This window comes from Periplaneta americana, chromosome 5 (assembly GCF_040183065.1).
Source record: "Periplaneta americana isolate PAMFEO1 chromosome 5, P.americana_PAMFEO1_priV1, whole genome shotgun sequence".
NCBI classification, from domain to species: domain Eukaryota; kingdom Metazoa; phylum Arthropoda; class Insecta; order Blattodea; family Blattidae; genus Periplaneta; species Periplaneta americana.
Genome location: NC_091121.1, coordinates 191215182 through 191241943, shown reverse-complemented (window position 1 = coordinate 191241943; position 26762 = coordinate 191215182). Strand labels below are relative to the sequence as shown.

Sequence of the window (26762 nt, the reverse complement as noted above, 5' to 3'; positions counted from 1 at the left end):
CAATTTCTATTTTAATTTCAATGTTATAACAAGATTAGTATTTAGTTTACTCTCTAGATTATATCAACGTCAATGTGGACATCTGTTTCTCGGAAAAAAATCAATACTTTCGCGTCTGCGCACATCTCAAAATTTACGAGCTATGCACAAGGTCAATTCCGCTCTTCAGTCATATAAGAATAAAATGAATACTTCTGTATAATTTCAAGATAGAAATATGGTCGAGCATAAAAAGTCGTATAAAACTTGACTATAATGGTAATTAAGATGCTCGTATGAAAATTATGAAACTCGCTTGCGCTCGTTTCATAAACATACTCGCGACTTAATTACTACCATTATAGGCTCGTTGCATAATGTACTATTTTGATATCGCAGTGTATTATGACATGGAAATAATGGGGGATGGAGAAGTGATAAGGACGGAATAAAGGCGAAGAATTCACAGACAAGATGATTAATGTAAAATGTTATACTATAAATCTCATAAAACATTAAGCATTTCAATGTTATCTTCACTTCATTCAATACACTGTATAACGAAACAAATTCTTGACCATGGAACATTAATAAACACAATATAATATAATATTTGATAATATTGGATCGGTGTCGGGTAGAGTTCCCGGGTAGCTCAGTGGGAGAGCGTTGGTACGTTTAACCAAAGGTCCCGGGTTCGATACCCGGCTCCGGAACAATTTTTCCCTCGAAATTATTCAAATTAACTTTACAGGGAGGAGTTATTCCTGAAAGCTTAATTTGCATAATACACGTCACTGTACGTAACAGAAAACCACAATTTAAAGTCACACAGAGTTAGTGTGCACTCAAATGTTGGTTGCTTGAAGGTTGTCAGCCCACTTTGAGGTCTGTGGATATAGAGGGAAAAATTGGATGGGTGTCGGGTAGAGTTCCCGGGTAGCTCAGTGGCAGAGCGTTGGTGCGTTTAACCAAAGGTCCCGGGTTCGATACACGGCCCCGGAACAATTTTTCCCTCGAAATTATTCAAATTAACTTTACAGAGTGTTATTCCTGAAAGCTTAATTTATACAATATAATATTTTTTACTCAGTCAAATGACAAATCAATGTAAAATAATGACATATTATATGGTCATTAAGTTTTATATACATGAATTACAAATTGCAAACGTTTTCGCCCATTCAGGCATCTTCAGGCACAATTATACAATATCTCAATATCAAACTGTGCAGCCATTACATTGGTGGTAGATAAACTGTTTAAGATTAATGATGTACAAAACATCTCCATTATTAAAATGTAATATTGCAGGTCATAAAATTAAAATAAAATAATATAAATAAAATAAAATAAAAATAAAAATTCTATTTCGTATTTATTTATATATTTCAGACATGATTCATCACTCATTGGACTCTACTGAACAAGAGTTCCACAGAATATTATGAAGTTTAATTACAACACTACGTGGTTTTTAACATTATTTTAATTTTATGGCCTGTAATATTACATTTTAATAATGGAGACGTTTTGTACAGGGACATCACTTTATTTTTACCAACATTTTTAACATTAACCTGGCTATACTCGGAAACACTGTTGCCCCCTTCCATTACAGGAGTTTGATGTTACTAGTGCAATATGTAAACAAATCATTTTACTAGGTATAGGAGGAATGAAAAGTAGTGTATCCATTTATGTTGTAGGGAAATACGATATTACGATTTTCAGTTTGATCATCACTTTTACGGATTTTATCAAAATACAGTAGAGTAGTAACATTTGTTTCAAAAACTCAACTTTTCAGGCGGCTATGTTCGTTATGTAATGTCTACTTTATTTAGCATATTAATTATTGATGTTAACATACAATATAGAAACTGCATTTAAATTGAGGGGGTCATAAGTAAAGGGCTGTAAGTGCACTTAAGTTACTTTTGAGAAAATGGGGTTTAAATGTTTAAGCTTTCGTAAAATCGGTGAAATTTTTATTAAAATTTTAATGTGTGAGGGGATTAAAATATCCCTTTGCCACTAAAATTTTAGATACTTTTGCTTACACTGGATGCACTTAACTCATGTTATTACAAATGTCACTAGCATTCCTTTGCTTCTAGCCACCTCAATTCAAAATAAGCTAATCTGAATTTTTAAACAAGTTGCTGAAAATGGTTGCCGTTCATTACAATGCAGGCTTCAATTCAGTGCGCATATTATTAAAAACATTTTGAAGCATATTCTCTGAAATTGAATTTATCGTTTCTTGAATATAATTTTTTAGTACGATATTATTAATATAGGTTCTTTCTTCTATAGAAAACGCAATCATATTTCTGAAACACACTATACACTGCAGTGTTTACTTCACTGCTTGAAGACTTCGAATGCAACAGCGGCCGTAAGTTTGTGTGTCTGACGGGAGCAAGGACATTAGTGAAGGGGTGAGAGTGAAGTACATTCAGAAATGCAGGTACAATAAAAATGCAAGTAAAAATAAAATGATGTCCCTGTACATAATTAATCTTAAACAGTTTATCTACCACCAATGTAATGGCTACACAGTTTGATATTGAGATATTGTATAATTGTGCCTGAAGATGCCTGAATGGGCGAAAACGTTTGCAATTTGTAATTCATGTATATAAAACTTAATGACCATATAATATAAGTCATTATTTTACATTGATTTGTCATTTGTCTGAGTAACAAATTTTATATTGTGTTTATCTATATTAATTGACAATCTGAATATTTCCAACATGCTTTCTAAGTTATGGAACATTAAGTTCATAAAAATATTCTTATTTGGCAAGAATTTATAAAACTAAAATTACGTCGGTTAAATTACTCTTTCAGCATACATAGTATACAAAAAATACATGATTCAATAAAATTGAATGCAGGTATTACGTACTGTATATGATATCAGTATTACAAAATACGAGTACATGTAACAGGGATGCAGTCTCTCGTTTCGTGCATCTTTAACCCCAAGATCCAAATGAGCCCGATGAGCTCTGAGAAGATGATTCACTGAACCCTCCACCGAAACCACTGGGTACGCCGAAACTACCAGGCACACCGAATCCACCAGATGAACCTACACCACCAAATCCACCGCCAGCGGCGAATCCACCAGATGGCGCACCGAATCCACTAACTGCGCCAAATCCACCTCCTGAACCGAATCCACTGGATCCACCGAAACCACCGCCCGCGACTATTCCAGTGGACGGAGTTGAGAACCCAATGGGCACGGACGCTCCTCCGGTCCCGAAACTGCTAGCTGACGCCTGTGCCTGGGATGCAGCCCCTCCAAAGCCAAATCCTCCCCATTGGCGCTTATGCCGGACCCCTGTATAAATTGCAAAGCTTTATTTAACGTGCATCTTAAGCTAGACTAGTTAATTATACACGATAAAACGATAAAGCGATAATGCATTATTAGTTATAGCTGTGAGACTTATTTCAGGCGAGTTGTCAATGTGATTTATTAAACCACGGAACTTCATACACTTACTTACTTACATACTTACTTACTTACTTACTTACTTACTTACTTACTTACTTACTTACTTACTTACTGGCTTTAAGGAACCCGGAGGTTCATTGCCGCCCTCACATAAGCCCGCCATCGGTCCCTATCCTGAGCAAGATTAATCCAGTCTCTACCATCATATCCCACCTCCCTCAAATCCATTTTAATATTATCTTCCCACCTACGTCTTGGCCTCCCCAAAGGTCTTTTTCCCTCCGGCCTCCCAACTAACACTCTATATGCATTTCTGGATTCGCCCATACATGCTACATGCCCTGCCCATCTCAAACGCCTGGATTTTATGTTCCTAATTATGTCAGGTCAAATATACAATGCGTGCAGCTCTGCGTTGTGTAACTTTCTCCATTCACCTGTAACTTCATCCCTCTTAGCCCCAAATATCTTCCTAAGAACCTTATTCTCAAACACCCTTAAACTCTGTTCCTCTCTCAAAGTGAAAGTCCAAGTTTCACAACATACAGAACAACCGGTAATATAACTGTTTTATAAATTCTAACTTTCAGATTTTTTGACAGCAGACTAGATGACAAAGCTTCTCAACCGAATAATAACAGGCATTTCCCATATTTATTCTGTGTTTAATTTCCTCCCGAGTGTCATTTATATTTGTTACTGTTGCTCCAAGATATTTGAACTTCATACACAAAAAAAAAACCGAAAATATGCATGCAACTATGCAGTAAAAACTGAAATATGCGCTAAAAATTTAAATATATGCAGTAAAAAATATGCTTTGGATGTTTACTTGATTTAATAATATGATGTAAATGAAAATAATAATTTGAAGAAATAATATCATTAAACCTCATCATTTTAATAAATATATTCTTTCTATAAATGTATTAATTACTCACTTTACACACATATTGGAATTCCTGACTTTTAATCTTTTTTCAACTTTTTTTTTGCCATTTACGTAATTACCAGAAACAGGAAGTTTAGGCATTATAAATCATTAAAATAGACAGGCAAAAAGGCATCATAAATAGCTAAAATAGGCAGGCAAAAAGGCATTATAAATAGCTAAAATACGCAATAAAAGGCAATTACAAAAACCTTGCACTAGACCCACAACCTTGCACTTTCCACAAAGGGATTTCGGCAGCAAGAAAAGCTCTACATAAGTTAATGCAAATTGAGAAGTTTTATATAATATTCTTATTGAATTTGGTATTCCCGAGAAACTAGTTCGATTAATTAAAATGTGTCTCTGTCAAACTTACAGCAGAGTTTGTATAGGCCAGCTTCTGCCTGATACTTCTCCAATTCACTGCGGGCTAAAGCAAGGAGATGCACTGCCACCTTTACTTTTTTAATTCGCTCTAGAATATGCCATTAGGAAAGTCCAGGATAACAGAGAGGTTTGGAATTGAACGGGTTACATCAGCTGCTTGTCTATGCGGATGACGTGAATATGTTAGGAGAAAATCCAAAAACGATTAGGGAAAATACGGCAATTGAAGCAAGTAAAGAGATAGGTTTGGAAGTAAATCCCGAAAAGACAAAGTATATGATTATGTCTCGTGACGAAAATATTGTACGAAATAGAAATATAAAAATTGGAAATTTATCCTTTTGAAGAGGTTGAAAAATTCAAATATCTTGGAGCAACAGTAACAAATATAAATAATACTCGGGAGGAAATTAAACACAGAATAAATATGGGAAATACCTGTTATTATTCGGATGAGAAGCTTTTATCATCCAGTCTGCTTTCAAAAAATCTGAAAGTTAGAATTTATAAAACAGTTATATCACCGGTTGTTCTTTATGGCTTTATAATTACATAATAATAATAAGACCTTTGTGGAGGACGAGACGTAGATGAGAAGATATTATTAAAATGGATTTGAGCGAGGTGGGATATGATGATAGAAACTGGATTAATCTTGCTCAGGATAGGGACCAATGGCGGGCTTATGTGAGAGCAGCAATGAACCTCCGGGTTCCTTAAAAGCCAGTAAGTAAGTATATAACTGTTTATAGACTTAAGAATAATGCTACGTTTCTACAACCTAGAGGCGATAATACGATGTATTCCAACCAACGTAATATTTACGTTTGTCCTTCGGGCGAACATTTAATTTTTTCCTTGCTTGGCCTATTGCCCCATACAACTAACATGATGTGTGTATGAGGGAAGGGACTACCTTGCCAGCTGCTTTGTAAACACTGTATTATTCTGTGTGTACTTAACTTTAGAATAAATGTGCCTCAACTTCGAAGTCTAGTTATTACCCTTACGTTGATATGCAAAAATTCTGACCGCCCAGGGCTGTATCTTCTCGCACAGGATACTTACGACTTTGAGGTATTTTGTCTGTAACAGAGGGAGGCAGTGTCGAGAGTGTAGATATCTTCTTCACATCGTTTACCGAAGTTGGCACTGTGGGGTTGCGATGTTTGTCGCGAGTTGCCGAGTTTGACGGTGCAGCTGCAAAAAATAATAATAAAAAATAAAAAAATAGACACAACTATGAATACATTCATAGTTTAATATGGCACATCGTTCGTTCAACTCTCCTTCTTCGTCAAAAATTCAGGTTCATACAGGGTGTTTAAAAAATACGGGGCATAATTTCAGGTATATATTTCCCACATATAGACAATCAAAATAGTTCATTACAACATGTGTCCGGAAATGCTTCATTTCCGAGTTATGGCCTTCACAACATTGAAATTCACCGGAACGTTTTTCTTTCCGCAGGTCGTTGTCATTACAGAAGATGTTCAAAATGTCCACCTCCTGCTTGAATACAGACCTCACATCGATGTCTCATTGACCTGCGAACACGATCCCAAACTCCAGGAGTATTGCGTATGTCCTCAGAACATGCCACAATTCGATTCCGAAGGGATTCCAAATCAGGCACCGGAGACGAATAAACCAATGATTTTAAATGGCCCCACAAGTAGAAATCGAGAGGCTTCAGATCAGGTGAGCGTGGTGGCCAAGAAATTGGGCCACCTCTACCTATCCATCGATCAGGAAACCTTCGATCCAAGTACCGGCGAGCCGTACGACTGAAATGTGCAGGAGCGCCATCATGCAAGAAGTGAATGTGTTGACGATTGATCAGTGGAGTGTCTTCTAAAACATGAGGTATGGTGTTTTCCAGGAAGTTTGTGTACGCCTGCCCCGTAAGTCTGTTTACAAGTACATGGGGTCCACATAATCGATCACCAATGATACCGGCCCACATGTTCAGGGAGAACCGCACCTGGTGATGAGATGGAACAGTTGCACGTGGGTTTTCATACGCCCATACATGCTGATTGTGGAAATTTGTTATGCCATCTCGTATGAACTGTGCTTCATCTGTAAATAATACTAAGGCAGGAAAGTTCGGATTTACACCACACTGCTGCAAGAACCACTGACAGAACCTAACTCGTGCAGGGTAATCTGCTGGTGACAGGGCCTGTACACGTTGCAAATGATAAGGATACAATTGATACTTTTTCAACAGTCTCCAGACAGTCGTATGAGGAACACTGACTTGCAACGCTACCCTTCGTGTGCTGATAGAAGGAGTCATGTTCACAGCCTCCAGAATCTCCTCCTGTACTTCTGGAGTTGTAGATCTTGGTCGTCCCCTTCCCAAATCAGGAGAGTTAAATTTTCCATACTCGCACAGACGGTAATGGAGACGTACAAATGTCTTCCGATCTGGACATTGTCGCTGTGGGTACCTCTCCTGGTACAAACGACGAGCCAGCGCAGCATTGCCGTCCGCCTTACCGTACATGAAGTGTATCTCTGCCAGCTCTTGATTTGAATACATGTCGCACAGTCTAACGCCTACACAACACTGAATGTAACCTTCGCCTCGGAATGAACTGTCAGAGTGACCTCTTAATGTCTCCTTTGACGGCAACGACCTGCGGAAAGAAAAACGTTCCGGTGAATTTCAATGTTGTGAAGGCCATAACTCGGAAACAAAGCATTTCCGGACACATGTTATAATGAACTATTTTGATTGTCTACATGTGGGAAATACATACCTGCAATTATGCCCCGTATTTTTGAAACAACCTGTATAATGACGGATCTGAGGTAGATATGGACGGTTTTGGGGTAGAACAAACAACTGAATTGCACTTTGTGTGGGCTTGATTCTCGCTTGAGCTGAATATGTTCCTCGTTGGGTTTTGACGTAGAAGTACGTCTTTCTCATTACTAGATATAGAGTGGTAACATGGGAAATGACTGTCACGTAAACATACAACCCTCTCTCTGGTTATCATTATGTTCACTTGTTCTCCTCTTCTTCCCATTACTTTCCTTGTGTCTCCATTGCTCTCATTATGTTTCGCTTGTTCTCTTTATCTTTCCCTTGTTCTCCTTATCTTCCCCCTTTTGTCATTTTATTTATTTTGTTCTCCTTGTGTACCCTTTGTCCTCCGTGTCTTTCTCATTTCCTTCTTGTGTTTCCCTTCATTTCACTTCGCCTTTTCTTCGCTTTGTTCTCCTTATATCCCCTTTGATCTCATATTTTCCTTCTTCTCTTTGTCTTCCCCTTGTATTTCTGTTATCCTCATATTCTCCTTGTTCTTCTTGCATTCTCATCATTTCATTTCTCGTAATGCCCACACGTAGCTACGTAAAGATATACAGCATAGTGCAGCCCTGGCACAACGGATAAATGAAACCCCAGATCACATATAGATTGTTCATCTCTATGTTAAAATGGGTTGCACTTTGAAGAGAACAACCGCCAGGATCGCCACCCGTCCGCCGTAAACGAACAAGAGACGGCAGTACAGTCGCTAATGCAATTCAAATGAGAGTTATGACGTGACTCTTCATGTAACAATTAGATGGCAGCATAGTAAACCTGACAAAAGTTGTTACCGTCAAAGCCGAGCAATCTGGGTATATATGATCTAGGGTGAAACGGAACTCAGAAACCCTCGCCCATGGAACAAAATATATTAAATATTAAATAAAATAATCAAACAAAATAAATAAATTATATATATATATACATATATATACATATACATATACATATATATATACATATATATATATATATATATATATATATATATATATATATATATATATAAACTCTATAATGTCATTAAAATATATTAACCACAAAACCCCCAATAATTTAAAGTTATTAATCCACCAATAACAATTCATATATTCCTTTTCGCATACACCGCCTTATAAACAAACGCGCAGTGGGCACAGTGCATCAGTGATGGATTTCAAGCGACCAAGAGAGCTGAAAGTTCGTAAAAGCTATAATGCCTGCCTTATACAATCCGTCAATTAGCAATGCTTACCTTCGTGTGTACTCGTCTCAACCAGGAAAGGTGGAGTGGGGAGTTAAGGGGAAATCTGTAGTGACTCAATTGAGTTAATAGTGTCCAAATCTGGCATAGTAAAAAGCTATGCACCCGTTACTTTTTTTTCAACCATAAGACAAAAAATGCATATAGAGTGTTAGTTGGGAGACCGGAGGGACAAAGACCTTTGGGGAGGCCGAGACGTAGATGGGAGGATACTACTAAAATGGATTTGAGAGAGATGGGTATGATGATAGAGAGTGAATTCATCTTGCACAGGATAGGGACCGATGGCGAGCTTATGTGAGGGTGGCAATAAAACTGCGGGTTCCTTAAAACCTATAAGTAAGTAAGTAAGTAACCATAAGACAAATGTAAGGTAATCCGTAGGGAAACCTCGGCTTCATCTAGTCAAATGCCACATCGCTATCACAAATTCCATTGACGCAAAATAACTAGTAGTTGATACAGCATCGTTAAATAACTGAAAAAAGACACTTCACAGCACCGAAATATATTTTCCAATAGACTAACTCCACACAGCGAACGTCCATTCTCTATTATTGATAAAAATAGCGTATTGTAGTGTACAAAGTGTAAATAATTTAAATTGTAAATATTAGTGTAATTATTGTTAAAGTGGTCCATATTTTGTTCTGCCCAACTTAACGAAACAGGAGTCGCGTAAGCAATCAATCAAGTACTTAGCTTACACGCGCGTCATAAACTTTATGCTCGACCATGCCGAAATGTAGTAATTATACACCTGGTAGTAGCCCTTTAATGCACCTCATTAAAGTACACCTATTCATTATAGTTCAGTTGTTCAGCCAATGAGAAATCACCATTGTACCATTATAAAAGCGCAAGTATCGATTATTCTCGGATATGCAATCGAAAGACAACTAGCGAAAAGTCACGGAGGCTGGAAATCCAATACTGTCGCAGAAGGTTATGTTCTGTTACTATAATGATTAGCGTTAATTGTAAATAATATTCAAATAAATTCAATTTGTCATCTCGTTTTTCAATTCTAAATCAATTTCCAGGTTATATCAAGACTAATGTTCATGTTATTCTCTGATTATATCAAGGTCATTGACATTTATTCCTCGGAAAAAATCAATACTTTCGCGTCTGCGCACATCTCACAATTTAGAAGGTCAGTTCCCCTCCTCACATAACCATAACATGAATACTTATAAACAGGGAACGGATTTATATGGACTAAAAATATATGAAATATGTAAATATATATGTAGTTATTTTTACCAAAATATGGAATTAAATATGGATTTTTACCAAAATATGGAATTAAATATGGACTTAAAATTATAAAAAAAATGACTATGTACGTTAAATATTGGTACATTTTAATCAAACTAAACAAAAAATATAATGGACGTACCTTATCTTCCAATGTAGTTTCAACAAAACACAATTTTTATTGTCTGTTACCATAACAATAGGTTACAAACATTTCTTTCAAGTGCTGAAAAGTGAATCTTCTTCTATTGTCTCTGAGGATAGATTTATACTGACTAAAAGAGCGTTCGACGTCACAAGAAGTAACTGGTACATAATTCAATTTCACAATGTCTGCTGGGGATAAGTCCAAGTTAATCTTCACTGTTGATTCACCACTCATCACAGCAACAACCTTTTGTAGTTCTTCATATCCAGGGTTTTTTGAAAGTACAGTGTCCACCTTAGCTCTTACTGCATCTGCAACTTTACCTCTACCACGATTCAGTTGTTCCACAGTACTATTTATAATTTCAAAACTTTCAGATAGTGAAAGGTGCCTATTTTGGAGACTTTTGAGCGTTTTTATGATGCATGAAAATGTATGCTGAATGTGAGCTAAGTCATTCTTCACACTTATGTCACAGGTAACTGTTTTCGCAGTATCAATTGAGACTGCATCTTCAGAGTCCAATGCAAGGAGAACATTGTTAATAGAGTCTATATGTTCGGCATAATATTCAACTGCTTCTAGCCATGTACCCCATCTAGTTAAAATTGGCTTTGGTGGCAATGGAATTTCAGGGTACATTTCTTTCAACACGTTAACTCTACTGGGAGCTTTGAGAAATACTTTTTTCACTGATGAAATCAACAAATCTACTTTAGGGAAATTGTCTCTGACCACTTCTGCCACACGATGAAATGCATGCGCCACACAAGTAAAATGAGTCAATTTAGGATATACAACAGATAATGCTTGTCCAGCTTTGACCATATAAGGGGCAGCATCGCTAATAAAGAATAACACATTATCGTACATAATACCCTTTGGCCACAGGATACCCATAGCTTCGTTGAACAGTTTAACTATAGTTTTGTTATTGCACTTTTCTAGAACATCACAATGTAAAAGAATTCGTTCAGAATATTGTTCACTTAACAAACCGATAACTACATTACCAACAAGTCTACCTTCTTTGTCGGGAGTCTCATCAATGGAAACCCAAATTGAACTATCTTTAATTTCATCTCTTATCTTCTGTATTGTCTCATCGTAGATGGATGGAGCATACGTCTTCCTAAGTGTTGGCTCATCCGGGATTGTATGTTGAGTATATTTTTCAAGGAATTCCCTGAAGACCTTATTCTTTAGTTTATAGAGAGGAATATCAGCAGAGATGAGAGAACGGCACAGGTCGATGTTAAACTCAGATCTTACATTCGATGTTGTTGGTTGTGTTAAAAACAATTGTCTCTGCTTGGAATTTAGTTGTTTGTTGGCCTGATGTTTACTAGTTGTAATGTGTTGTTGCACCAGGAACTTTTGTGTAGATGATACTGCACACTGACACAAATTACAAAATAATATTTTATTGTCAGTTGATAAACCATCTTCTTTAAATTCTGAAATGTAACTTGTTAGTTTTGATTTTAAATTGACTGAATGACGTACTTTTGGCATATTTACCGTCTTTATAGTATGATTTACAAAACTGAACCTATGTGTACTCTGACTGGCATTTAACTGTTGAGCTGCACAACTGAAGTCTGTTAAAAATTTTAAATTAAATTAATACAGTTTTGTAACTTACTTTCCCATTGTTGATAGGACTGCTAATTTTCAAATAACTCTGATGTTAAAGGGATTACTGAACATGTGTTTAAATCTCTATTGTTGAAATGTATTTTTAAAAGTTAATGGAATTTTGTTTTGTTTTATTGTTAAACCTAATATAATATGGACTGTTTTATATGAAATATGGAAAATATATGGAAATTAACGAAAATATGTACTAAACTCTAAAATATGGAAAAATATGGAAAATAAAAGTAGGATTTTTCAACCCTACACATTGTGAAACATAAAGATAATGCAAAATATAAATTATATTAGCTTTATAAGTAAATATGTATTTACATATAAATCCTTTCCCTGCTTATAAATAATTTCAAGTTAGAAATATGATCGAGCATAAAAAGTCGTATGAAACTTGCCTATAATGGTAATTAAAACGCTCGTATGAAAATTATGAAACGAGCTTGCGCTCGTTTCATAAACAAACATACTCGCGTCTTAATTACTACCATTATAGGCTCGTTGCATAATGTACTATAAAAACTCCAGTAATACTATCTTAATCTTGTAACCTCGTGGGACAAAGTATGGTCCCTACATATAGGCCTAAGCATACGAACAAAAAAAGAAAGCAGAGACAGAAATAAATTAAGGAGAAAAGTAAAAAGAAAGCACTGGCGAAAGAAAGAGTGAAAAAAAAAAAATACCTCCCACGTTGGCTGTTGAGAGAACCAACAGAACAGCAAGAAAACAGCCCTTCATTCTTGAAGACCGGTAAAGTGACTGATAGTGAAAGTTGTGATATATCTATATTTATAGGTGTCATTAAGACATTTTCCGGGATTTGTTATGACGATGAGCTTGTTGACGCGCACAGGGAACTCCAGCCTAGTGCAGCTCCTTGACATAGTTGGAACAGCTCCGGCTTCGACGGTATTGCAGCTGTTAAGACTCTAATTACATCAGCTGCTCCATTTCATAGAAATATGAACGGAAAAATATTACAGGTGTCGCAAATTGGTTCACCGTGTTTTCATTCTTCTGTAGAATGCTGCAACTCTCACCGGAAAGACGTCACTGATCTTGTTGGAACGCACAGTAGTTGCATGATAAAGTGGTGTACGCACTAACGAAAGTGTAGCATTGACTCTTGCATAGGTTCTAGATTCGAATTCTACCCATGACATGGATGTAAATGCTTTGCTGCAGTGTAAAGTAATCAGAAGGTGAATATCAATAAAAGAAATGCGAGTCTGTTGTAATTACCCGTGCTTTGACCTATAGAAACTATTGTCCAATATTTTATTTAATTGTTAGTTAGTTTGTTTGTTTATATCTATTCATATTTATTTATTCAAGTTACAGGAGAATGGAGAAAGTTACACAACACAGAACTGCACGCATTGTATTCTTCACCTGACATAATTAGGAACATTAAATCCAGACGTTTGACATGGGCTGGGCATCTAGCACGTATGGGTGAATCCAGAAATGCATATAGAGTGTTAGTTGGGAGGCCGGAGGGAAAAAGACTTTTTGGAAGGCCGAGACGTAGATGGGAGAGTAATAATAAAATGGATTTGAGGGAGGTGAGATATGATGCTCAGGATAGGGACCGATGGAGGGCTTATGTGAGGGCGACAATGAAACATCGTGTTGTTTAAAAACTATTTGTAACTAAGTTATTAATTAATTTATTTATTTATTCATTTATTCACCCATTTATTTATTATTCACTCATTTATTTATTTATTTATTTATTTATTTATTTATTTATTTTTCACTTATTTATTTATTCATTTTTTTCACTTATTTATTTATTTATTCATTTATTTATTTATTTATTTATTTATTCATTCATTCACCCATTTATTTATTTATTTATTTTTTCATTGACTTATTTATTTTTTTTTCACTTATTTATTTACTTATTTATTCATTTTTTCACTTATTTATTTATTTATTTATTTATTTATTTATTTATTTATTTATTTATTTATTTATTTATTTATTTATTTATTTATTTATTTATTCATTTATTTATTTATTCATTCATTCATTCACCCATTTATTTATTTATTTTTTCACTTATTTATTTATTTATTTATTTATTTATTTATTTATTTATTTATTTATTCATTCATTCACCCACTTATTTATTTATTTACTTATTTATTTATGTATTTATTTATTCACTCATTTATTTATTTATGTATTTATTTATTTATTTATTCACTTATTTATTTATTCGCTTATTTATTTATTTATTTATTTATTTATTTATTTATTTATTTATTTATTTATTTATTTATTTATTTATTTATTTATTTATTTATTTATTTATTTATTTATTTATTTATTTATTTATTTATTTATTTATTCATTTATTTATTTATTTGCTTGCTTGCTTGCTTGCTTGCTTGCTTCCTTGCTTGCTTGCTTGCTTACTTACTTACTTATTTATTTATTTATTTATTTATTTATTTATTTATTCACTTATTTATTTACTTATTTGTTTATTTATTTATTTATTTATTTATTCACTCATTTATTTATTTATGTATTTATTTATTCACTTATTTATTTACTTATTTGTTTATTTATTTATTTATTTATTTATTTATTTATTTATTTATTTATTTATTTATTTATTTATTTATTTATTTATTTATTTATTTATTTATTTGCTTGCTTGCTTGCTTGCTTGCTTGCTTGCTTGCTTGCTTGCTTGCTTGCTTGCTTACTTACTTACTTACTTATTTATTTATTTATTTATTTACTTATTTATTTATGAGAGTTTAGAAGCGATTCAAGAAAAAGTCCAGATTGTAACTGACGTTCAAATATATCTGACCTAAGATTTTACTGGTATGATCATGTAATCGAACTTCATAACCACGGAATAAGTCAGAACCAAAGATATAAAAAATTAACAAACTTTGAAACAATTCTCTAGTTTTATATAGGCGCATTATTATTGGGGCGATCGGGGAAAATGATGATGTAAATTAAGCATAAATTATTCTCATAATTTACAATATCAGCGGTTTCCAGCTAAAAATAATAATAATAATAATAATAATAATAATAATAATAATAATAATAATAATAATAATAATAATAATAGTAGTAGTAGTATAATGCTCAATACCATTGAGATCTTCCACCTTCAGTTTGATGAACTGATTTGGCAATGTTACGTTTGTCGCACTTAGAAGTAAGTTAATAAAGAAAACAATTTCATTTCGTAATAATCTGCTCTTTTCTTCGAAACAGAGAATGTAGATTCGTTCGCATTTTGTCCATGGCCATTAGGCTATGAAATAAGACTCTAACGAGAGTTTTATCTATAATGTTCCTCAGTCATTTGGATTTCCACTCCATTAGATGTCGTTGTGATGTATATAGACAAGATCTAAGAGTAAAAGGGACCAAATAACAGAAAACAAACAGCAGCATGAGGCTGCCGTATCTTGCAGCGACGCTTGTGTTCCTCTGTGTAGTTGTAGGTAAGGTAATTTCTTATATACATCAGGACATAATGACTGGAGTAATATTAAAGATAAGGACTTTTTTGCCTAATGACGAATAAATGAGTTTAATATCGTAAACATTTTAAACTAAACTCTTACCTCACTTTGAAAATAATAATAATAATAATAATAATAATAATAATAATAATAATAATAATAATAATAATAATAATAACACTTCCGACTGATATTCTAGCTGATACAACGGCAGTACATCTCATTTGACGATATATGTCTTGCTGCATACATCTTAAGTAGCGATGTATTCACTGGAGGGGGGAAAGGAACTGGCCACTAGAATCGTGCACAACCGGTTACATAAAATAGAAATTATATATTGCTATTGAACGCCTGCGCTGTAGTCAGCATGCTAAGCTCTTCCGTCTCGCGGAGTGTCTCAGGTTCGGTTTATCGAATATTCGAGTTGTTTCTTACTCTCTGTGGGTGGACAGCAAAGGCAGACCACATTGAGCCATGAGGAGTTACAAGAGCCCTTGCAAGGACGCGATTATCATCGTGTAGGCCTACTGTTTAATTTATAATTCTCCTTCTCTCACTACAATCAATCAATCATTCAACGATCCATCCATCCACCTATCGATTCATTGATTCATTCATCCATGGATTGATTGATTGATTGATTGATTGATTGATTGATTGATTGATTGATTGATTGATTGATTGATTGATTGATTGATTGATTGATTGATTGATTGATTGATTGATTGATTGATTGATTGATTGATTGATTGATTGATTGATTGATTGATTGATTGATCGATTGATTCATTGATTCATTCATTCATTATTCAGTCATTCATTCAGGTATTACAGTTGGTATCGTCAAGAGCAAAACATATTTTCTTAAAAATGATTTATTAATGAAATAATGCATCTGCTTAGAGTAATTAAAAGGCATTGACAACTACTGTTTTAGAGATATGCATTTTTATTTTAAAGTGTAAACGTTACAATATAATGTATGTACTTATTTTCTCTTCTATTTAGTAAGTAATTGTAATTTATTCTATTCTTGCATTTCTTTACACATCAGATTTCATATTATGCATTACACTTATTTCCTTTGTTGTTACCGGCGACCATTTGTTCATCTATATGTTATAAAGATGAGTATTTAAAGTATGCAATCAAGTAGCCCTATATTAAGCCAATACATTTTTTTAAATTACACATGGTAAATTCCCTTCAACTGTTACTCCGTTTGTGTACTCAGAAAATGTCATTGTTCTGTCTAGCCTGAAAAACATCAGGGGCAACCGGTTGAAATTCGAACATTCGGTTGGATGCTCTACTTTGACGGATGCTCTCTGACCAGTGGAATGAAAACCGGTTGTAAGCCATATTCTACAGCTCTCTACTGGCCACCCTACCCCATTATCTTCTTGCTTAGTTGTCTCATGAGTGATGCCTCATTTGTGTCACTAAATGAGTTCCAATCAGTCTTCGAACTGTTGACTAAACATAGGTACAAACAAAAATTCTAATTTAACGAAAGTATGAGGGAGCAAAAGTAAGTTTACACATGTAACAGGTGTAACAAACTATATAGGCCTATTATTAGTTAGAGTACAAGACAAAATTAGCTAACAAAAATATGTTTCTGACTTACAAAGGTAGAGACAAATTAGAAATAGGGGAGCAATAGGATTTCCATGGTCGCAGCGTTTACCGGACCTAAACAGAAGACTATCACTACTAAAACTAATTTGGATTTAGTGCCATTTCACCAACATGTTACTAATCCACAATTAACTAGTTGTAGTTTGACTTAAGTACGGAAATTAAATCATATTTAATTCGTTTGCATTTCACCGAAATAATACACATTTAGTTAATTAATTACCAATTAAGTCATCACAGCCTTCGGAATCATATTAAAATCGTAATTTAGAAGGCCATGTGCCCTTTTAATATAAGCAGTGACCTATATAGTAATTCATTTGTTACATTACGACAATAAAAGTCATTATAAACAGAGATAACCTCAAAGCATTATTAAAATAATCGAAAAAAAAAAAAAAGACGAACGGGTAGACTTTAAAAGAAAAGAAGAAAGGTTAGAAATAAGTAGAAAGCAAATTGAAGTTCTGATTGCCCATGGCAATTATGTGGTGAAAGAACTTGAAGCATTATAATTATATGTTGCGCAAGTATCGAACCCTCAAAAGAAGATACTATAGTGACAACAACTAGACTGATAGCACAATAACCAATAAAAGATAATAAAAGTGAATTTTGTGACTTGCGCAGAGAGCGTCTGACTGAGAAGATTGAGATTGCAAAAATATAGCAGCTGCACCAATAACATGGAATTATGAAGAGCAAGTACGCGAGGTGTTTGGACTTCCCTGAAATATGTTTAACCAAGTTGTTCTGTTTAGACTCATTTCATTATAATATTCATCGGTCATTAAGTGAATTTCCAGTAACTACAATTTGAGAAAATAAATTTTCAGATCTGTAAAAAAAAAAAAAAATGTTTAACATATAATAATGAAAATCTATGTATACTATTAACAAATCTATAACCAAAAAAAAAATGCGAGACCCTAATGTTAGCTAAAAATAATGTAAAAAAAAGTAGAAAGAGATTTCAATGCAAGAAAACCTCATTCCAATGTCTTCTGCAATATTGAAGACAAAACGGGATAATATGAAAGTAAATGCAAGGAAATATTATACAACAAGCAAAATAGAAAGATTTCATGAATTTGCATTATTCCAATGCCTTCAAATGTAATATTAGGGTTTATTCATATCACTTTATTTGCCGTATTTTAGGCAACCGAAGATTGATTAAACGTTTCTTCATTAAATGTATAATTTAAATTTAGTACTTAACTGTCAGTTGGAAATTCTAAATCACCTTCTGTATTATTCAAAATATAAAATGCTTATGTTTTGCTTAGCCTAAACCAGATTTGCAGATCTTTTTCGTATATTGTATTAAAATAATATTCTTTTTGGAAATTATCATCGCCCATCTCGATAAGAAATCATCATTTTCAAATATCAAATCCATTTTTGTCTTTGCCATTATGAAAATTATTGCCATTAATGCAGGGTTAAATTATTTAAATGAACAAATATTGACCAATTAACTTAAATTTAATGAAGTTTAATGAGAGCTTAAAGGCCAATTTGTGTTGGTGAAATGCATTGCCAATTAATGTCAATTAAAAAGACCTTAATTAACAATTAAAGTTAAATATGTTTGGTGAAATCGGCCAGGAAGTGTAAAATGGTCAAAAATAGTGTTTTTTTTTTGTTTATAGGTCTAGAAGGATCTATATTTATCTAGGATTAATTTATTGTATGATTTATTGCAAAAAAATAATATTTGAAGCCTCTAAGAGAGTTTGAAATTATTGGTGTGAGACATCCCCCTTTCATACTTTCTTTTTATCAATCCTGAAATGGTTTTAGAATAGGATTTTCTCATCCTTATCCTGATTTTGGGTTTTGAGTTTTAGGAGCAACTTGTGAATTTATATCACATACAAATAATATATGCAAATGTCTTGCCACAGGACGGAGTGCAGAACCTGCTAATGGACTACGTATTACTCATCAAGAAATAAAATCACACACACCTTCTGATACACTTGTATTAACCACTGGTGGAACTCAAGCGGTTCCATCTCTAAACGAAGAAAACACCTTCAACGGATCGTCACTCAAGAATAGGGAGAATGCAGCTACTCTCTTGGATTCAACTCATGGCCAGAATGACAGATCTAAAAGTGCAAATCGTCCGCCTATAAAAACAAGGCGGAGGACTGATTTTAAAGGAACAAGATCTATTTCACCTGTCAGTATCGATAGAAGGCAATTTAGTTCAGGATCAGTGAGTAGCTCATATTCTCAATCAAGTTCAGGATCTTATCAAATTACATATGGAGGTTTAGCTGGTTCAGGAACAGGTTCAACTGCAGGATCTTCGGCTCAGTCCAGTTCAGGAGCTCAAGGAACCGGCTATGGGGGTTGTTGTGGTGGAGGATCAGCAGCGGGTTCAGGATCTTTGGCACAATCTAGTTCAGCTTCCCAATATGGTGGACTTAATTCAGGATCAGTAGCAAGTACAGGATCACTAGTTCAATCAAGTGTAGGATATCAAGGAGCTGGATATGGGGGATTTGGAACTTCAGGGTCTGTAGCAGGTTCAGGATCTTTGTCCCAGTCAAATTCAGGATCTCAAGGAGTTGGATATGGAGGATTAGGAGCTTCAGGATCTGTATCAGGTTCAGGATCTTTATCTCAGTCAAATTCCGGATTTCAAGGAGTTGGATATGGGGGATATGGCAGTTCAGGAATTGTTGCAGGTTCAGGATCTTTAGCCCAGTCAAATTCAGGATCTCAAGGAGTTGGATATGGAAGTTTCGGTGGAACAGGAACGGTAGTGAAGCCAGGAATATCAAGTATTGGGTATGGAGGTTATGGCAGTTCAGGATCTGTGGCAAGTGCAGGATCCTTGGCTCAGTCAAATTTTGGATCTTCAGGTGTTGGATATGGAGGAGCTGGTGCAATAGTACCCTTAGTACAATCTAATTTAGGATCACAGGGAGCTGGATATGGTGGTTCAGGAAGTTCAACTCAATCAAGTTTAGGATCTCAAGGAACAGTAATTACTTTAGTTCCTGTAGTTCAACCAACTTATGGCGTTGTCTATGGACAAAATTCTTTAAGCCAGTCAAGTTCAGGCGCTCAGAGCTTGGGATATGGAAGTTATGGTACTTCTGATTCAGTATTACCAGTTCGACCAACTTATGGAATTGGATATGGAAATGTTGGTAGTACAAGTTCAGGATCTTCAGTCCAGTCAAATGTTGCACCTGGTGGTTTTGGTGGATCAGGATCAATAGCGGGTTCAGGATCTTTAGCTCAGTCGAGTGGAGGATCTCAAACTGGAGGCTATGGAGGCTGTTGCGGTGGTGGATCAGTAGCAAGTTCAGAATCGTCAGCTCAGGCAAGTGCAGGATCTCAGTATTTAGGCTTTGGGGGATCAGGATCTTCATCTCAATCAAGTTCAGCATCCTTTGGAGGTTATGGAGGCATTGGTACCACAGGAGCGGGATCCTCAGCTCAGTCATCTGCGGTATCTTTCTCAGGATAATATATTGTAGGAAGTATTAGCATGGATGAATATATAATAGGATGCGAAACTTACTGAGTTTCCCGTAACACATTCTAGAGGCGCTGTTGTAGAAATTGATTTTGCTGCCACCTGTTGGGGGGAGGGGCGTTATTACATCTAGCAGCGCACCAAGTAGCGAAAAGAGTAATTACTCCATGCATTTAGCAGCGCACCTGGTGACGAAAATGTTAAACTGTGCAGAAAGTATTCCCTCCCACCCTCATCGATATTCAAAACTAACCCAATTTAAAATAAAACATTTACATTTTTATTCTTCACAGCATCTTCTAGTGAAAATTCTTACCGGAGCCAACAGGAAGATAAAAAAGACGATCTATTTTACACTACCCAATTAAAATATAACCAGACAGAGACAAAAAATAAACCAAAAGGTTAGATAATTGGGATTGTATTCTTTGGGTATTTATTGTACAGCGCAATGGAAAAGTCCGCAAGAACTACTTAGATAGTTAATTTATTATATTACTATTACTTTACAATACATTCAACAACACTATTTTTACAACGTCCATAAACATCACTGTTTAACATACACTGCTTATACACACACGTATCACTTTATGTTCACTTATTAGCAAGTTTCTGTCTGCCATCTTGTCTCCTCGAGCAATATCTCGAATGGATAAATAGAGAACTCTGGTTACTGTACCCAACACGTAGTTATAATGTTCACCACCTACGACGTTGGGCGCTGATCATCTTATTTCAGCCCCCCGCCGCCAGATGGTGCTGACCGCAGTTTCGCATCCTATTATATATTTATCCATGGTATTAGTATCAAAAACAAATAAGTAATTTAGAGGTAGGTACCGGTATCTGTTAAACATAATTCTACTTATTTTATGAGTATAATTTAATTATAATGATAATTGTTTACACTATAGTGTAGACAGTAAGATCAATGTTGCAAATTATTTATAGTAACATCAACAGTTTGAATATATGAGTGCTGTATATGTAGCACTTCAGTTGCTTTTTATCTAATATTATTTATATAGTTATTAATTATGAAGGTATTAATTTTATAATACAATTAATTTTATTTCATACGTGTGTTAGCATACAATGTAAATATTTTATCTTATTGTACTTAATTCATTTTATATAATATTCAAACAAAGAGAGAATAAAGATATGTGTTATCATCTACTTTTCTGCAAGTGATGGAATTACAAATATTATTGTTACCGATACCAATGTTATCATTAATCATATTATGATCACGCTTATTTTTTATTTTATGTTGTTATATATTATCATATTATTAATGTCACATGAAAAGAGACACTCAAACTTAAAACTTCAACTTTAGTACATTTTTGTGATGTTAGATAAAAACAATGAAAGTTAGAATGAAGCCGTACGAACGAGTTTTTAAGAATATTGATATCCCTCGGCGTGGTAGGTGAAATTAGAACTGAAATTATGTCTAAATAGTTATAACACAGACAATTATTTTAAACAAAGTGCGAAGCATGGAAGGAAAAGGTAGCAATGCCAGATGTTACTAAGTATGGAATACTGAAAGAGGACGTGGAGGAAATGTAATCTATAAACATATCCTGCCGGCCTAATTATTGTACATCATTTACTAAGTATATTATTATCACTCTTACTTTTGTTATTATTGAAATGTTATGTTTATTGGTTTATATTTTTTATTTGTTTTTGTATTTTTGTTTGATTGGTAACTCATTGTTTTTTATAAATAGAAAGTATAAAATACAACCAAATTATATCTACCTATCTAAAATAAAAAATATAATAAAACTGATGCCAACATTTATTATTATTATTATTATTATTATTATTATTATTATTATTATTATTATTATTATTATTACTGTATTTATTTATTTCTCCTCCATTTCAAAATAAAAACTGTTCCTTTTTTATTTGTGTTTAATTTAGTTTCTCATTAAGTATACTTAACAATACCAAGAAGCAACATGCCTTGCACCCCTGATCACATATTATAACAGATTGGTCATTCCCAAACGGCATGTCAAAGAGAATGGCCGCTACGCTTCGCCACTGAATAACAGTGAACTTTCGATAACAACCGCTAGATGGAAGAATAGCTGTATGCTATTACTCTATGGCAGCTCAGGATTATAACGTGACATCTTTTGCAGTCGCTAGATGGCAGCATACAGAAATTGGTAAAAGTTGTTTTCTTGAAAGTGCATTAGGTGATCAATCTGTTATGTATGATTAGGACTTGTACTTAGATATATTATATTATATTATATTCTCCAATTTACACCTAGGGACACTGACTAGCTAGAAGATCAATCAATCAATCAAACTCCTGTATCTCCTCATGAGGGGCATAGGGCATTCGCAAAGTGCCTATTTATAGCCAACTTCTTCACTTCGCTCCATGTTTTCCCCTCCCTAGCAATTTCCTCCAAAACTGTTCTCTTCCATGTATTTTTTTGCCTTCCTCTTGTTCTACTAGCCTACCCTGGGGGTTCCATTCCAAAGCCATTCTTTCTACTGCTCCATCTCCTTTCCTGATTGTGTGCCCTATCCAATGCCACTTTCGTCTTTTGATTTCTATTGTGATTTCTTTCTGATTTGTTATCTTCCATAGTTCTGAGTTTGTGATTATATCTGGCAATCTAATTTTTTTAATTCTTCGTAAACATCTATTAACAAATGTTTGCAGTTTATTTTGTATAATTTTACTTGTTTTCCATGTCTCACAACCATATAATAAGACTCATTTCACATTGCTGTTAAAGATTTTAATTTTTGTAGATCTAGATATAATATAAGATTTCCATATTGGGTACAACTGGACAAATGCACTATTTGCATTTTTTATTCGGTTCTTTACATCCTCAAAGGCTCCACCATCCTTCTCAATTATACTACCCAAATATTTAAATTCTTGAACAGTATCAATGTTATTATTATTTATTATAATTTTATCTGTCTTTTTACTATTTAATCTCATTTCTTTAGTTTTCTTTACGTTTATTTTCATATGAGCCCCTTTTATTACTTCTTATAAAGTATTAACTTTATTCCGCATATCACCAAAACTATGGGAGAGCAAACAAATATCATCAGCGAAATCCAGATCTTCCAAGGTATCATTTAATCCCCATCTTATACTTCTTCTAACATTGCCAACAGACCTTTCCATAGCTAGAAGAAGGAACATAAATTTAATCAAGAATAATATAATAAGAAACCAAAAGAAAGTAAAAATCATTATTAAACATATCATTAAATATCATTAAAAATATGCAAACGTTAAAATTAAAAATAAACCCCTAAGTATAATACCTTCCTACGTAGGCCTACAGTTGTTATCGTTATTGTTGTCTAATATGCTGTATCTAACACTGAAGTCATAAGCAGTCTTGCTCTCCAACACTTTGAGGTCTTAAGAAACCTTCCTGTTTGACAGCGATGCAGTTGTTCAAGTGGTGTTCCGAATGGTTGAGGAAGAGAACCAAAAGAAGGAGGTGCTAATTCGAGAATTTATAAATGGATAGAGAAGAATGAACAGGACTACATGAATTTTAAAGAAATCCTTTGTAATCGGGATAACCGTATAGGAAACGTTTTTATTTTTCAGTTAACATACTCATATCTCTGAAATCAGCTGAAATCTCACTTAAAATCATTGCAATAAATTAATTAGCAGAGCGTGGTTTCGATCCACGGACCTCTGGGTTATGGGCCCAGCACGCTTCCACTGCGCCACTCTGCTTACGGACAGTTCAGCTTCCAGTATAGCATTTCCTCTTCGGCAATGTATTGTGCAATCCAGAGCAGTGGTGCAATCGAGTTACATGTACTCTGAAGGGAAAATATGTACAGTAGATACGAACTAAATGTTCACATTAAACATAACAACATTTTGCATATGATTATTATTATTATCATCAGTTATTATTATTATTATTATTATTATTATTATTATTATTATTATTATTATTATTATTATTATTATTATTATTATTATTATTATTATCAGTTGAGTTTTCACAGAGGGATGTGAAACTAGATCCTGGAAGAACGTTCATTGTCATGCCGCGGCTGCGAAATTTTCCTAAAAAATTATTGTTTGCGAACCCTCAGACATATCAAAGAACCCTGAACGATAGTGTGAAGTTTATATTAAAAATATAAACTGTCAAAGGCACAAAACTTTAAAAGGACTTTTCACAATAAAGTCAGAACTCAGATTAACAAACGAGTGAATACCTCTCTTAAAATGAGTTTAAAATCGACAATGCAGAATAATTAACATATACACTGCGGGACTGTCAAACAAGCTTTTCATTATGTTTCACAAGTTAAATTTCATATTGTGTCGACTTCATTTTATTACAAGGTCGGTACTAGGCGGTATAATGAAGATAGCATTGTTATAATTCCAATATACCGCAGCACCAAGCACGGGAATTTTATTGAAGGAGGGGTAGGAGTCCTATACATTATGTCGATGTAGATTTTGTTACTCTGACAGTGAACAATTAAAGAAGGGGAAACGATTATTGATAAAAAAAATATTCAAATCTAATTATGTTTTTCAAAAAGTTCAGGGGGAGTTCAAACCCGGTAATTTCATTTTCTCTCCATGATCAATTACAGCATTATTCTTCCTTACACACGCTTTCTAACACAGCTTTCAACCGACAATAGTCACTAATAATGTAACGGGAATCGTTGGTCACCAAGGTCACCGTATGCTAAAGCATACGCCATAGTGCAAACACACGACGACCCATACAACATTTGGTTTGAAGGCAGATACATCTTTTCACTTTATAATTCAATTCAATTCAATTTATTGAGCCATTAAACATACAGTGATAGGCTTCGTCACAAAAAAAAAACATACATTTGAAAATACACATATAATTGAAAACAGTAATTAGGATGAAAGCACAAAACATTTTGAAACTCTAAAATTAATGAAAACACCACTCTTATGTAATAATTGTAACTAATCTAAATAACTTTATTTATTAAAAAACAGTTTCGTGTGAATTTATGTTAAGAAACTCATCTACAGAGTAAATAGAAAGGATTAATTAAAAGCCAATTATAAAATCTAGTTTTGAAACTATTGATTGGTAACTTATAATATTGACTGGGAAGCTTATTATATAATTTCATCCACATGACAGATAAATTTGTACTAGTTTTATGTAATCTACAGCATGGAATATTAATTTGTTCACTATTTCTAATTTCATGATCATGTATATTGGCTATTAATGAGTAATTGTCTATATTTTGTCGAGTGTAAAGGACTAGGTCGTATATATATATATATATATATATATATATATATATATATATATATATATAAATTTATGACAGTTAATATCTGTGATTGTTTATAATCTGAATCTAACCCGGGCTTGGAGGACTCCATCCATACTTAGCCTACACAGGAAATCTCTATATTTTGAATAATTCAATGTTATTAGAGTATAATAATATTATACAATCAATGATAATAGAAATGTACTGATAATTTACAATTATATTTTTTCTGTTATGTTAAAATTTTAACTGATCACGCGGTCTCATTCGAACCCAAATAGCTCGCTTAGTGCGATTTCGTCTTTGTCTAGTAATTTCTAAATGTTTGGATAAACCCATCAGCACATAGTTGCGAAATTCAGCAACTCCATCACAATTACGCTGTTTACAGGAAGTTGTTCATTAATGCAAAACCTTAGCACAGGAACTATTGAAAGGAAGTTTGGTTATTAATTTCATACTAATAATAAATATAATATGAAAGTACGCCTTACAGTCATTTTCTCAATAGGATATAAATTAAAATAATATACAAAGGTGAAACATTGCAATTCAATATTAACCATAAAGTGTACGAGTAAATGGCATTACACAACATATAATTAAAAAAAAAAAGAAAGGGCTCAGCCGGGATTTGAACCCGGGACCTCCTGCACCCAAAGCAGGAATCATACCCCTAGACCACTGAGCCGATAAGGAGCAGCGTTACTACCACAAGAAGCTATTGAACAGATGGGTTGGTACCTACGAAACTTGTTCCGTAAGATGAAGCTCATTGGTGAACTAAGCAATTGACCGAATACAAGCGGTTAACTTTATAGAATAACTCCATTAAGTTAATACATACTGCTGCCTTATACGTGGATTAATATT

General features: G+C 34.0%; 2 protein-coding genes and 2 non-coding genes across 4 annotated transcripts; 1 reads left to right on the top strand and 3 right to left on the bottom strand.

Annotated features, from left to right (window-relative positions):
* Positions 1-456: 456 nt before the first annotated feature.
* On the bottom strand, positions 457-12667 carry LOC138700362 (uncharacterized). Its single transcript, XM_069826945.1, has 3 exons — positions 12593-12667; positions 5844-5975; positions 457-3337 (listed from the first exon to the last, which is right to left on the bottom strand). Exons 1-3 carry the CDS (start codon positions 12645-12647, stop codon positions 2967-2969), a joined length of 558 nt encoding a protein of 185 aa, XP_069683046.1. The 5' UTR covers positions 12648-12667; the 3' UTR covers positions 457-2966.
* A 2663-nt stretch (positions 12668-15330) lies between these two features.
* On the top strand, positions 15331-20552 carry LOC138700456 (spidroin-1-like). The gene is made up of 2 exons (XM_069827068.1): positions 15331-15394; positions 18970-20552. The coding sequence occupies exons 1-2, from the start codon at positions 15343-15345 to the stop codon at positions 20550-20552; spliced, it is 1635 nt and encodes a 544-aa protein (XP_069683169.1). The 5' UTR covers positions 15331-15342.
* A 3697-nt stretch (positions 20553-24249) lies between these two features.
* Positions 24250-24321, bottom strand: TRNAM-CAU (transfer RNA methionine (anticodon CAU)). Its single transcript has one exon. It is a non-coding gene; the product is annotated as a tRNA-Met (tRNA).
* A 2187-nt stretch (positions 24322-26508) lies between these two features.
* Positions 26509-26580, bottom strand: TRNAP-UGG (transfer RNA proline (anticodon UGG)). The gene has a single exon. It is a non-coding gene; the product is annotated as a tRNA-Pro (tRNA).
* Between the last annotated feature and the right edge of the window lie 182 nt (positions 26581-26762).

Bases quoted from the DNA above. Each gene is read 5' to 3' on its own strand.
- LOC138700362 (XM_069826945.1), bottom strand. From the start codon at position 12,647: ATGAAGGGCTGTTTTCTTGCTGTTCTGTTGGTTCTCTCAACAGCCAAC. The intron at 5,976-12,592 runs GTATTTTTTTTT...TATTTTTTGCAG, and splicing joins CTCAACAGCCAACGTGGGAG to CTGCACCGTCAAACTCGGCA. The intron at 3,338-5,843 runs GTAAGTATCCTG...CAATTTATACAG, and splicing joins AGACAAAATACCTCAAAGTC to GGGTCCGGCATAAGCGCCAA.
- LOC138700456 (XM_069827068.1), top strand. From the start codon at position 15,343: ATGAGGCTGCCGTATCTTGCAGCGACGCTTGTGTTCCTCTGTGTAGTT. The intron at 15,395-18,969 runs GTAAGGTAATTT...GTCTTGCCACAG, and splicing joins GTTCCTCTGTGTAGTTGTAG to GACGGAGTGCAGAACCTGCT.